Below are 14898 nucleotides of genomic sequence, written 5' to 3'. Positions count from 1 at the left end.
TATTGATTTCTTCTATTTCTCCTCTCCTGAACGTTCTCTTTGATAACTGTATTAATATATTTTACATTGATTGCAAACGAAGAAGTGCACCAAGTTTCATTGTACAGTAAAACATTTTGAATCCTTGTATGAAACACATTAGTAGCGTTAGATATACGTAGTGTGCTGCAGTGGGAACGGTTGCTGGACAAGAAACTGGCCCTAATAAAATCTTCTGTTGTTGCCCCGGGTGCTGATGGTATATCATATTGCATCGTGTGTGAGCCATATCTGCCTCCATTATAGCAGTTAAACTCTGGATGCCTCCCACTTCACACTGCCACGGACGAGTTTCACAGAACACTTATTATGTTGTCAGTGGAATCCTTTTAGAGGCGAGCGCGGGGCCGGGTTGACTCGTCCCATCTATGTCCAAATCCGCTTGCTGTACTTGCTGCCACGGACAGGCCCGTTTGAGTGGATGCTTATTATGCTGTCAGTGTTTTCTTTGGAGAGCGGCTCCACTGGGTTGAGTTGTTCTGCACTGCTTTTCAGATGAGCCCCCGCTCTTAAAGATAGGGTGCCCGTGTTTACTTCATTTGTGGCAGCGTCAGGTGTCCTTTCGAGCCCAGCATTAACGTAGCCCTGGTATTGCGGTATTGCATCAGTGCTGTGGATCACTGTGAGCACATACACTGCTGGGTGTCAGTGGTTTAAGGACACGGTTACCGCATAACTGCAATTCATCCCATTTCTTTGTCGCTCTGTGGATATTAGTCCACATTCGCTCTCCCTTTTGCTTTCGCTCTCTTGTCTTTACAGCTTTTACGAGGAAAATGGCTTTACAGGTTCTGCTTTGATCTGGGGGAAAAAAAGAAGAAGAAGCATTTACCATCTCCTGTCCAGTCCCCATAATCATCTCCAGAAGTCTGGAGATGAGAGAGTGTTTCAAACGGATGAAGAGAGGAAATTCACAACTAGGTTTTTCTATTTCATCTACCTAATTAAAATTGTTTTCCGGGAGAGCATTGTTTGTTTATTTCACTGATATTATGTCATTTCTGTTTTCAAAGCAATGCCTGTCAGTGATGTCTACGCTACTTGTTTAAGCTGCAAGATATGCGTTGCCCCTAAGCAGGCAGCAGTTTATTAAAAGTTGGGGGAAGACGTGACTTGATGATTAAAGCATTCCTCAGCGGCGGTACGGTGCAAAAATAATTTAATTAACCCACTGTTTTAAAATGATACCTCCTCTTACAACATGATCGAGGAAACAAATAATGGTATTTATTTAAAAAAAAAAAAGATTCAGGACAAGGTGGATAAATTATAATGTATTGATATTAGATGAAATCTTCAGGTCTGGTTTTGATATGTACGACTCTGTATTGGTGCCAAGACCCATGATTGTCCTTACAATATAGGTGAAGATTTCTGTTCAGCTTCCAACTCAAACTGTTGAATATTCAACGTAAAAACAAGGAAACAGAATGTGTGTTTACTTTTCTTTCAGCATCACATAATGAGCTCCAGCCAGCTATTGTGCAATGTGACTGTTAGAAAGGCTTGTCCACATCAAAGACCTGCTCCAGTTTGGTAGAGGAAGCTCACACTTAAGTTTATCGTCTTCGTAAGAATTAAAAAAAAAAAAGTTTAGTTTGTTTGTGTGATTTACAGTGTGCTGAAAACCGGACACAAATATATTCCTTGACAGAGGAAATGTGCGGTAGCTGAAGCAAAAAATAATGGCACTCAAAAGCACCAGCGCCAGATAAGGCTTCAGTGAAACAAGACAGTTTGAGCCTTTATGAGAAGCTGGTGGCAATAAATCCTGCATGTCCGTGTGCCGTCACCATTCTTGTATGAAATCTATTATAAAATCAGGTTTTAGAGGAGAGCTCTTCTCCAGTAAGCCTATTGTTATGACCTGAAACAACAGTGACGCAAAACATGTTGTGCTTCACAGGAAAAATTAAAAAAGTTCTTCTCTCAACTGGAAAATCTACTGTTGGTCTGTGTCTCCCCACGTAAGTATTAAACCAACTGATGAATGCGACAAGTTGACACATGCATGTTGTGGAAAGTTATTCTGGAAAAAGGCTGCCTGGAAATCACCAAGTGAAACAGAAGAAGGTGAGGCAGACTGAGGCTACACAAGGAGGAACATGACAACATTCACTCACAAGGAGTGCACTGAGCTTTGCAGATTTGTGATGAAAAAGCTCTGGTTTGTATTAGAACTCCTGTTGGGAGTCAAGCTAAGAGCCTGCCTTGGTCTTTGTGCTTGCACAGTAGGTTTAAAGACCTATGATTTGATTCAACCCAACATCTACCCTACATATTAACATATTGTCTCAATCAGCTTTTCACGTAGTGTTGCTTTGCCAATGTTACAACAGTTTTGGTTGTTCAAAGGTGCTACATTGGAAATTCAGAGCACATCTATCGCCTCCAAACAGCGCTAACAGTGCTAACAGCGCTAACAGCGCCAACGACGGAAAACAAGGGCGACAGTGCTGACAGAGCTGTAGTGTAAACAACAACGGCAACTGTCCGGACGACTTCATCAGCCGTAAGTGTTAAAGATTTAATAAACAATAGCTCAGGGTGTATTTTTCTAAACTTTGATTGTTACTTGAGGAAATTGTAACTTAAAGAAGATGACGAAAAAATTCAACATAAAGTCATCAGTGATAATAACATGACAACAGTCCCACGAAACAACAACACAAATAATGATGGTGGTAAAGCAACATCACACAAACACAGACAAACCCACACTGATGAAACGTTTCTAAGAGGCTCAGTGTGGCTTCATGCTGAGGAGGAAGGAGACAGTAGTGACACACACACACAGACACACACAGACAATAGTGACACACACAGACAATAGTGACACACACACAGACAATAGTGACACACACAGACAGTAGTGACACACACACAGACACACACAGACAATAGTGACACACACACAGACAGTAGTGACACACACAGACAATAGTGACACACACAGACAATAGTGACACACACAGACAGTAGTGACACACACACACAGACACACACAGACAATAGTGACACACACACAGACAGTAGTGGCACACACAGACAATAGTGACACACACAGACAATAGTGACACAGGCAGTAGTGACACACACACAGACAATAGTGACACACACACAGACACACACAGACAGTAGTGACACACACAGACAATAGTGACACACACACAGACACACATAGACACACACAGACAGTAGTGAGACACACACACAGACAATAGTGACACACACACAGACACACACAGACAGTAGTGACACACACACAGACACACACAGACAATAGTGACACACACAGACAGTAGTGACACACACAGACACACACACACACACACACACACACACACACACACACACACACACACAGACAATGGGACACACACCTGTCTGTCCCATTGTCTGCCTCAACAACACGCACTGCACACAGACACACTTCATTCATGTCTCCCCTCACACACGCTGTCATCGTTTTCCTCTTAGCTGTCGGTCATCCCGTCCTGCGGACCCCGCCTCCTACGGAAACACAGGAGGTTGTCCGACACGTGATTAATTCAGTATGGCGGAGCTGTTGACCGAATGAGTTTTTACGGTACCGACGGGTCCTAAAACCCTGCATCGTGGATGCTCCTGGAGAACAGCGCTCTCAACTCAGGTAGCGTTTCTTTTCTGTCTTTAAAACACATACACACACACACACACACACACACACACACACACACACACACACACACACACACACACGCACGCACACACAGTACACAGTCGTCTCTTTGGCTCGAACGTGTAGAGAACCATGGCTCATAAAGTATGTTTGTGTTGTAGGCTAACGTCAGTGGTCTCTGCGCTGTTCCTCCTCGCAGTTATTCTGCTGCTCTTCACTTGTTCTCCTGTTCGTATCTTCTGGTCAACAGAAGGAAAGTGAAAGTGTTGCGCAACACATGGTTCAGAATCACCAGTTTGGAGTGGACTATACGTGCAATACTTGTAACGTTGTTACTAGATGTGAGTGGGACTTCTAATGCCACTGTGAAGCTCGCGACATTGTTTGAAACTGTCTAGAACAGGCTGTCATGTCGGGAAAGTGACTTTCATGGACGACTAATACTAATACTTACTTATTTCAAACTTATGTTCCTTTATGTGAGTTGTGCTGCAGCACAGCGCCGTGCACGGTTTTTCCATCTTGCGTTCCCTCCCAAGTGTGAGTTAGTGTGAACAGTTAACAGATGTAGCGGACGATGTGGTCACTTTGTAACAATAGTCTGTTTATCAGCACGGTGACCGACGTCACGCGTTAACAGGAAGCATTCTAGTGCAGTAAGACGTTTGTCTCCTCTCTATGCCGATAGCTCTGAACACATGTCTATAAATACCACTGTGTGTGTGTGTGTGTGTGTGTGTGTGTGTGTGTGTGTGTGTGTGTGTGGTGTAAACTTGTGTCTTCATGAAGTGTGAAGTGTAAACACAAGAGAGCAGCAGCACGACGACGTTGAAGTTAGTCTCCAGCTCGTCGAGGTGTCGATGTGTCGCAGGTTAGGGGAAAGTTAATATTGAGCGACCAAATTCTATATTAGTGGACATATTAATTATTGGCGTGAAAGCTTTCTAGGCATCATAGTTCAAGCCTTAAAGCTGTTTAAAACCTACTTTTTAAAATAGTTTTAATGAAAGCTAAAATAAAAGTCTGTCCATCATTAAACAATGGGTAGAACCTGCATACATTTACACCTGTCTAACCTGGACTAGTTAACTAGTTAATTAGGTTTCTGTAACTGTTTAAAACAGAACGCTTTATTTTATCCTAATAGATCTGACAAGTGTGAGTAAAGACTCTTTTGTTCTAGACCTCGTCTGACGTGGTTTGTTTTCACCAATGGAATAAAGGTTTTATGAATCAATTACTGGAGTCTACTTGTTCATGAAGCCCAGCAGTGACCGGTGTATATGTACGTCTTTATTAAGCTAAACCTGATCTATTATTGTCTGGATGAAGAACACAAAGTGCAATCAAAATCTTTTTCTTTAAAGAAACAATCAAAACAAAGGTTTCACAATCCTGAAAGCGGGTTTTGAACAGTGTTCAGGCTTTCATGTGGTTGTCTGACAACAAGCGTTAAAACACTACTGAGAATCGGTCGCTCGGTTTTATTCTCTTGACGTTCCCCTTAGCGTTTACAAAGCGGAAGCTCCTGACAGCTGGGGGCTGTGCCTCTGAACCCAAGGCTCCCTTTAAGCCTCCACTAGTGGAAACTCTTCCCTCAGCGTTATGAGCTCTGGAGGGCCGCCGTTTGGCGCTCGTAAACTCCGGGCCCCACAGGAACAAGGTCGCTGCAGCCTTCTGAGAAACATTTAGTTTCAGCGTGCTCCTCTTTAATAAAGGATGACTGCTGAGAGCGCAGTCCTGATTGGAGCAGAAGTAAAACAGGATCTTCTTGGTCGACGTTGTGCCGGATATTCTTTCATGTCAGCTGAGCATCTCTTTGCACAGGCGGCGGTCCATAAGTGGCTGAAGACGTCTATGTTTTGTTCCTTTTTTAAACTGCTGATGATATACCAGGTCAGTGAGAAGGTGTGGCTATTCGTACAAGTAGAAATGTATTCCGACAAATAAGTGCTGCACTGAAGGGACTACCACTCGTCCCCGCACAGTATTAAACATGTGGCATTGTAAGTACTAAGAGGTGAAAGTATCACACAGTTAACCTCTACAGTGATGTGAAAGATACTTCAAGTGCAGTTTAACGTCAAAAGAGCTCTGATTTTTACGTGACTGAAATGTTTCTTTTTACGGTGAAATAATCCCAGTAATCATCCATGATATTATTTTACATCATTCACCTGTTAATCTGACGGTGGCACAAACCAGTGGGGCTTAGTGGCAATCTGCACGAGTCCTCCTACACAAAGAGGAAGTCTCTATGTGGTGAGTGATGTTCATTCCAGGAGCGGTTTTGTTATTAATATGTTGTAAATCACCTTTCTGTTGTCTGGCTGGTGATCGTGCTGTGTGTAGAATGTGCAACATGTCTCATGGCCGCACTGCATTGTGGTCTTTATAGGCTACCGATGGTGGAAAGATAATTACCTCTTTCAACTGATTTCATGCTGTAGAAAGAAGCTCTTCCACTCGGATTGTGAGGAGCTGAGAGTAAACACCTGGCATTTAAATTTCACATTTCAAACAGTCGGAAAGATGTCACTCACTCAAACTGCACACACACCTTATTTGTGCTGTAATGACACTGTTCAACAACAAAATGGATTTGGGGATCAAAGGTGCACCGAGAGCTTTGTTTTAATCTCTCTTAATGCATTTCAGTTAGTTAGCGTCTTCTTCTAAGAAACCCTCTTTGTGAATGAAACACCTGCAGTAAGTTGAAGTCACCGCCTCACATTTGAAGTTTGTGTGCGCGCACATTAGTGAAACTAAAGTGTCTACTAATTATGTATTGTGGGATTTTAATGCACAAACGTAAAAGAATACAGTCAATGGATGACTGCAGTGTCTAAAGCCAGTTTCACACAGCCGAGTAGAACGTTTTTCAGAATAAAGGTAAAAACCAGATTCATTTCAGTCTAAGGAGGCTAAGAAAATCTTTTCCCTTCAATGCTTGACAGTATTACAGTGCTCGTCTCTCACACACGCTGTTAAATCAGTGCCTCAGTATGTCTCACTAACTAAAAGTGCCCTTGTTTTACTTTTCCTCCTCCACCCTCCATCTCTTCTTGTGACACACACTCATTTAAGTGTTTTCAAAGCTAAAATCCATAACCTTTTAATATCGTCCATAACTTCGGATGACACAGACTCGGACAGACTTTTGAGACCGGCACTGGCCAGAAATGTGTCGCGACTCTACTCTAGTAATGAGACTAAATAGCACATAAGTGGCATGTCCAAACACGGTTAATGTGTCGGCCTTAATATCTCCACCGTGCAGATGACAAACCTATATGGCAATCGGTGGCACATGAACTGCCTCTGTTAAGAGCATCAGTGCAGACATGTATGCAGATGGTGCTTCAAAAGTTCAAAGAGTATTGTGTTGATTTGACAGTGAAAAGGGTCATCAAACATATGCTTTCTGATTTAATTCCAGCCCATCACTGAGAGGCTCATGGGCCAACTTTCACATCCTTACCAACGCTTTGGAGCACTTAATCCTGTTCTTTACTTGCCCCCTACGTTTGCCTCTTGTTCTCTCATTAATGAGGCCAGTTAGCTCAGTTCCATTGTGCTTCGTCAGGACCCGGACCTGGCTTTCCAACTTCCTCCCATCAGTTAGCTGGCACTGGGGAAGCTTGCTTGTTTGTGGACATTTTGTGGATGTTGTCACGCTAATAGGTACTAATGGGATCTATTAATGCCACTGTTGTTCTCGGGGACAGATAAGGTGACAGGACCAGAAATGTGTGCACTGCTTGGCAGGGTCTTCCCTTCAGCCCAACTGCCATGCAGCATATTAATGTGTCTTTGTCCTCGGTCTCTCCATTACATGTATTGTTTGAGATGCCACTAATGAAACTCGAGGGAATCCGTTGTTTCACCACAGTCTTTTCACTGCCGTTCATCTAAACCCACCGTTTCCACTTTTTGGTATTTATTGTCTTTGTTTTTAGTAAACAAAAAACACCAAGGTCAATGTTATCAATCATTACACAGGTACTTCATCTCTTCTCATTAGGCTTACTGTTGCGCAACTTAATAAAAGAAAAGGAAGTTGGATATCGGCCAGACAAGCAGTAAAAGTAGACAAGAGGAAGATTCAAGGCAGTAAAAGGGACACCGAGCGTTTAATGGGCAGCTATACAGAAGCTCTCAGCCTCAACTGATGTGATTTGAGGCTTGATGAATCCTTGTGGTTACCCAATGAGTTCATGGCTGCAAAACATTCTCCCAGATTCAGTCCCTTCTTCCCTGTTGTGCCTCACAACTCCAATAATACACCCGTTTTAGCTCCTTTGTGCTCCGCCGGGACTTTGTCCTGACTTTGAACCAATCCCAGCTCGGTTAGCAAGTGTTGGAAGGGTTGGCAGTTGGGAAAGGCATCCTTGTTTGTGGACATGTTGTGGATGTCACGCTAATGGTTACTAATTGAGTCTATTAATGGCATCGCGGTGTTGGATACGAGCTTGGTGACGGGATCCTGTGGTGCACAGGCACACTCAAACCAGCAGGACTGTGCAAACTGTCCCACCACCCAACCCCCTACTCGCATAGTCCTCCCACCCAATCAGGGACCTCAATGATCCGCTGCCATGTTGCCTTATAATGATCAATATAAAATATCTTTATCTTTATTTTTATCTTTCACAGATTGAAAACAGATTTCAACCTGTGTATGTAAGGCCTGCAAGACAGTTTGTAAATTGCAGATCGATATTGCAAATCCAGTCTACACATGGTTTTTTTTAGTCTCAGTTATTTGTGATTGTGTACAAATTAGATCCATCTAACTGCAGGCAACTGATTACATAAAGATAGGAAAGGTGGATTCACTTTTACAGTCTTATTTTGTTTTAGGTGTTAATTCTTAATGTGAAATTTCTGGATGGGTCTTCCCGACTTGCAAGAATCTCCCAGTGATCACAGAGCTGCTTGAAAGATGAAGTGATTGGTCTGAATTCATACATCTCTGAGACCAACATTGCCAGCAGGAGTTGACATCACAGTTGCTGTTTTTCGCTAATCCATCTGGTCAAAGTGATTTTGTTGCTTTTTGATTGCGATACCTGTCGGTCCTCAAAACTAGACGCAAAGCCACAAAGCAAACGTTGCTTCTGAACCAGACTCTAAAAGAGCTTCAAAAGGACAGAAGTCAAGCAGTGCTTTCATCACCCGGTCAGGTCGGTGAGTCCAAATGAGAGGAATGGTCAAGGCCAGAGTTCAAAGAATCTGAACTTTGGCTCAGTGTTTTTCTCGAGCAGTTTAGCGTGAAGCCATGCAGTTCTTTTGGGTCGGGCTTTAACAATAAATAAATGGATTGGAGTAAAGGGATTTACTCGGTTGTCTGATCATGTGAAAGCAGCTTCACACTGTGGTCATACGAAACTCTTTTACATCCAAAAAAAGAGTGCAGCAAATGCCTGCTGTCACTTAGAAGAAAGAACAATAGCAAAAAAGAGCTTCTGAGTGCAGAATCAGAGATTACCAAAGGTTGATGTGGATAATTAATAACGGCGACGCTGAGAGAAAGTTAAATACACCAAAGAATGCTAGTAATAAAGAATGGGAAGTGGAGTGGGCTTTTGCCATTCACAGTACTTGGCAAGCTGCTCAGAAAGATGCTACTTCCTGCTTTTTATTGGACTCAGAATAGTTGGCCTTTTGTTGCCAGGGTAACAATGCACGGTGTTTGGTTTTCCATTAACAACAGACTTGTGTTTGCGTGTGTATTACCACCGTGTCCTTGTTATTACCGCGGGGCAGTCGACAGTATGTCAAACGACACGACCGCTCAAATCTAGAAAATGCCGTGTGAACATCTTCATGAGTCTGTTTCACCATGTTAAGATTTCACAACTATAACCTCAGGGCTGACACACACACACAGAGGGAAACATGGCACACTCCAGCATTTTTCCCAAACCTAAACTTTAAACATACCTATAGAGTTTCGGCTGTCTGGGTTCGATGGAGCCAACCTAAGTGAAGTGTTTGTGTGACTCCTCATTGTCTTTAGGTTCTCCTGTGTTTCTTCTCTACAATACTTTTCAATAGAAGCTGCATGATGTTATTGGTGTGAGGGCTAGTTTTTGGTTAGCCACAGCTACAGGCACATGTTGTTTTGATAAGATATCAGTTTGTTTTTTTATTTGGGATATCTTTGGCCTTACAAGCATTTGTGCACAACTCAAGTGACAGGTCATGCTTTAGCCCTCTCATCCTCATGTTTAAATAAGCTATATGAGCTATAAGTTCTGTCAGTCATCTTGCATATATAAAAGTGAATCTACAGGAGAATGCAGCACAGCAGAATAGCTCATGTTCAGACAGATTGGATAGTGATGATATCACATGATTTGCAGGTGGATGCTGGCGCGTTACACGGCAGCCCAGTCGGCAGAAAAAATTGTTTGCATTGTACGTTTCTGAGAACCAAAGGAATATGTTGAACGTCTACGCTTGTGAGCTAAAAATACGTTTCATAAATATGTTTCCTACCAACCTCGTATCATGCTTGTAGAAACAACAACAATGTGAAATGATTGGTTAGGTTTAGGCAACAAAACTACTTGGTTATGGTCCAAAAACTGTCCAAATAATGATAATAATAACAATATAACGTAACAACTAGCTTGAATAGATAACTGCCCTTTGAGGACTTTCCTATGTAATTTTACGTAACAAGCGTTAAGTCACTGTTTAACTGTTGGTTTCAGAATGGACATGAACAGCGGCCTCCTGGGTGAAAGTCTTCTGGTTTAGACTCATCCCATCAGCCCTCGGTGGACCTTCTTGCTTCTTTATGCTAATTATTGAACCACGTAGCTTTCAACAACAGTCGCTCGATACACTTCCTCCCTCGCTCTTACGCGCTGCTCATTTTCCCACGTCACTTGCTGTGACCTAATGCAAAAACATCCCTATGAAACGTATCTGTGGTTTGCTAAAAAGTATATTACTTTACAACTGCGCCCGGGCTTTCAGAGCCCTGTACCAAGGAAGACGACCTCCTGATGCCCGTCTTGTCCCCGTTCAGCCGGTTGACGTGATGTCCTGCGATCGTCGCTGGGCCCAGTTCACCAACAAGCAGCAGAGAGAGTCACGTTACTGTATCACTGTCTTTTTGTGTCCTCAAACGTGTGCTCACTCACTCTCCCCCCCTCCTCCGCTTCTCCTCCTCCACCTCTTTTACTCCCACGTCACCTCGGACTTTAAGCCTTCGTCCTTGTTCAGTTTGACACATGCCCTCCATCAAACATATTCTGACGCTGCCCTGTCAGCAGTGAAATGCAATGATTTAAAAAAAAAAAAAAAAATAGTTTTAAAGACTACACTTCAACAAAGAAAAATCAGGAACACGTCACTCAACAGCATTCTGCCGGCGCTGCTAATCCCACTCGCCAGCTGAATTATTCAGAGTCAATTAGGGCTGAGAGGCTGAAGCTGTCTTCATGGCTCAAGTGCATTTTCAATGATTCATTTCACGAGCCACGCAAGGAGTCTCTTAATTGTTGTTTACTGCTCGCTATACCCGACCACAAGTTATTTTTATGCCGTCGTGATTACTCCCGGCAGCGCTCAGAGTGCTTGTGAAATGAAGTCCATTACGAGGGGGTCCTGAGAGCTGTTATCCTGAACGTTATCCAGGGTTCCGAAACTTTTGCTGCACGAGAACAAGAAACCTCATCCCATGTTGAGTGTCAGTCGGTGGAAACAAGACCTGTGAAGAGACACCGGCGGTGCATTTTATGGTTCTACAGCGCCGTAAAAACACCTGCAGCGTTATACACAGATTCATTTTTAATAGGATCCCCGAAGAACAGTTGAAATTGCAGAAAAAGTGAAATCATATGGATGGAACATTAAAAAAAACAAAACGCAGAGCTAACCGCTGACCTGTACTGCAAACTGTAGTTTGATGGCGTCAGAAAAGGAGCAGGTTTGCTGGCACAATTTTTAGTTTTATTTGTTTGTGTGGCAAAATGTAAGAGAACTAAATGCCTGAGGTCATGGCTGACATAGTATGACAAGCTGTAAAACACAATCTGAATTCTTCTGTGGCAGACTGCCCTCCAGTCGACACCTCATCCCTCATCAAAGTATCGTCCACATTCTATCAAATGCTCCACACAAACATCTAAACCTTCCCTCTGGTCGTTTTGCCTCTGGCCTGAAGGATGAGGTGCTTTTATTTCTTCACATTTTAAGGTGCTGAATTAGTAATTCAAAGCATATCTATTGCCGCCACACGGCTCTCAAAATGTCACCGCTTCATCCGGCGGCTTGCAGCTAGCGGTGCCGAAAGCGCTAACTGTGCAAACAACGGCAGCGGTGCCGACAGAGCTAATGGTGTTTACCTGAGCCTGAGGGGGAACCGGCAGGTGAGCGCTGTACGCTTCATCAGCTGTAGCCGCCGAATGAGTCATCAGACCGGCGGCTGTGACTCAGCAGGTGGGGCACGCTCACAGCACGCTAGGCCGAATCCTTATCTATAAATCCTGAGAGGAGACAATTTGTGTGTGATTGAATGTAAAATAAAAATGTTTTTACCGCTATTTCTGCATCACCTAATATTATCTTGAATCGATAAAACCAGCCATTTAGAAGTGATGTACGTTTGATAAACCACTTTGTTTTATACATGTTAAATACTTTAGAAAAGAGACCAGATATAACAGGCTTATCTTTTCATTTACTCATCAGTTAAACACACACAATGTTAGATTCAATGTCATAGGTAGGCTTCAATTATCAGACAACTATACGAACATTCAGGCTCCCTCGTGTGGCGCAAATGTGTACTGCAGATGTGAATGATAAATGAAGACTATACTACTAGAAGTTCTGCAAATGTATTTGGCGACCCTAAATACAATCTTGTGCGGCCCACCTATGGGTCCCCAACCCGGTGTTTGGGAAAGACCGGTAATAGAGACCCTTCAATGCTAATGAACGAGCTGGAATTTTGTCGTTCGCTTTAAAGCGGCTGTTTTTCTTCTGCGATAGTTCCTGATGAGTGAAGTAAGACGCTGGAGAATCCTGGCAGGAACGTTGTTTCCATGAGAGTTTATTTGGCCAACCAACGCTCGCACCTTCTTTCCACTGAACTCATTCGTTTGACAGTAATTCAGGTCAACAGCTTTCAAGTTACAGCAACTCTGTGTGTGTGTGTGTGTGTGTGTGTGTGTGCGTGTGTGTGTGTTTACACTTTATCTCGGCCTCTGTGGTATTTGTAGTGACCGACTGCAGCTCTCATCGCCACTTGTTTGTGTTCTGCTCTGTTGACACCTGTTAACAGGTGACAGAGGTGAGCAGTAGCTTCTGCCTGTAAAGGTTGAATAGCCGGGGGGTGTGTGTGTGTTTGTGTTTGTGTGTGTGTTTACATGCTCCTTGAAGTTGTGATTGCACAACACACACACGCAGACGGTATGAGTAGTTCTCTTCTCTGTGGACTCTGGAGGTAAGTCCAGGTCCTCGTGTTTTTGATTCAGAGGGAAGAGATGCTGACTCCCACAGCTGACCACTGCAAGCTGTGGGAGTGAAGATATAGTCATGTCACATTTTATTAATTGTGTTTGCAGCTTAGCCACAATGAGACTGTTTTCTCAGGAACATTGGCGTACATGTTTGCAGCGTTTTTTATTTATTTCACCGTTAGAAGACATTGGGAAAGCTTCGGCTGGCTGGGTGTGGTGACAGCACTGACAGTGACTTGCTGTTACATTTTAGATTATGTAAACATGCAATTATTTTAGTAAATCCAGATGGTCCAAGTGAAACCATATTTATTTGATAAAAAAAACCTCACTTGGAGGAAGCCGAGAACTGTTTTACATCACTTCTTTACTTTTCTCCACAATAACAGAATTTTATTTTTTAAATTCACAACAGATTTCATATTTGTAATGGTTTTTTTGGTCCAGCATCAAACATTGGCCAAACATTTTCTTTCCCGAGGAGTTGTTTTAATTCCATTTCTCTTTTATAGCAACAGAACGAGTTTCACCGCAGTTAAATTCCCGATTTTCTCCGTCGTTGTTGTTGGCTGTGACTCCTCTGTGGCTGGTAGTCTCACTTTGGCAGCTCACCGCTGACCACGCATATCAAACACTTAACTCACACGGCAAGTGACACATATGGCACCGATTCCTGAACGTCACTGGGAAAACAGAGCCTAGTTAAGGGCTATATTGTGCCTGTGAGGGTCACTGACAGAGACAAGTGATCAGGACACAATGGGGCCGTGGGTTTCTTTAGGAGGTTGGTAACCTGCAGGTCTTTGTTCCTCTCTGTAGTAGCACCACACGTGACCTCAGTGGACAGGACACCTGCTTTGATTTAGAATATGTCCCGCATGTTTGTTTTGAATCGTTAAACACATGCATATTAAAGCGCTGCTTCTTCCACCTCTCAGTGCCTAACTGGAAGGAATCGTGCCCCGTCTCCACCTGTGGCTCCGGTGTGATGAAGCCTTGAGAAACAACCGTCCTCTGTCCCATCCTCGGCCCGGTGCCTCCACCTGGCCGGGAAAAACTCATGGTGGTCGGTACGGTAGAGGTGCACTGACCCCCCCCCCTCCCCCCGTCAAGTCTGCCTGGCAACGGCAACGATGAGCTCTCACAGTCGCTCAGGTAAGACATTCTAGAAGCATCGTACAAGAGGAGCTCTTGTGCTTTTCTTTTGTGTTGAAAATGTTTTTATGTTCTGTCCATGGTGTGTTCAGGTGTTCAAACACATCTGCATTATTTATTCTCACAGTTGTGCTACATGTTTCATTAATGAAAATGTGTTGAAAACCACCGAGTTACTGAACAACAAAGCACTTCATCAGGCTTATTTTTGCAAACAAAATTTGAGGCATTTTGTGTTTATGGCATAATGCACATATATTAAACAGTACATGCATATATGCATTTTGACAACTTGTTCCATTCATTTGTAAGAAATGGTAAGTGAAACCCTGCTTGTGACGACATTCTTTGATTTGATGCACCGTGGCGAACGGACCAAAACCCGTAGTTTTGATTTAGCATTTTCTACAAAGGCTCTTCAATTTCTACGAGTGATTGTTGAGTTGACGACTCCCTCACAGCATGTTGCATTGTTTTATATCACAGTTACAGTGGTGTCTATAGGTGTTCATCCATGTATGTATTTTTGGTTCTCCTCCCACATGATCAAATGTCAAGATT

At 43.2% G+C, this 14898-nt stretch overlaps 1 protein-coding gene across 2 annotated transcripts in view; it reads left to right on the top strand.

Annotated features, from left to right (window-relative positions):
• Nucleotides 1-3599: 3599 nt before the first annotated feature.
• Nucleotides 3600-14898, top strand: part of hdac4 (histone deacetylase 4) — a 109571-nt gene continuing 98272 nt past the window's right edge. For both annotated transcript variants that reach the window (XM_068710526.1, XM_068710524.1), the window contains exons 1-2: nt 3600-3691; nt 14121-14337. In XM_068710526.1, the coding sequence (XP_068566627.1) occupies nt 14316-14337 (22 nt within the window). In that variant the 5' untranslated portion in view covers nt 3600-3691; nt 14121-14315. The remainder of the gene's footprint in view (nt 3692-14120; nt 14338-14898) is intronic.

Source organism: Cebidichthys violaceus, unplaced genomic scaffold, assembly GCF_023349555.1.
Source record: "Cebidichthys violaceus isolate CVI_PGR_0920_01 unplaced genomic scaffold, fCebVio1.0.p SCAF_159, whole genome shotgun sequence".
Lineage (NCBI taxonomy): Eukaryota > Metazoa > Chordata > Actinopteri > Perciformes > Stichaeidae > Cebidichthys > Cebidichthys violaceus.
The sequence above is the reverse complement of the archived record's forward strand: the minus strand, read 5'-3'. Positions and strand labels throughout refer to the sequence as shown.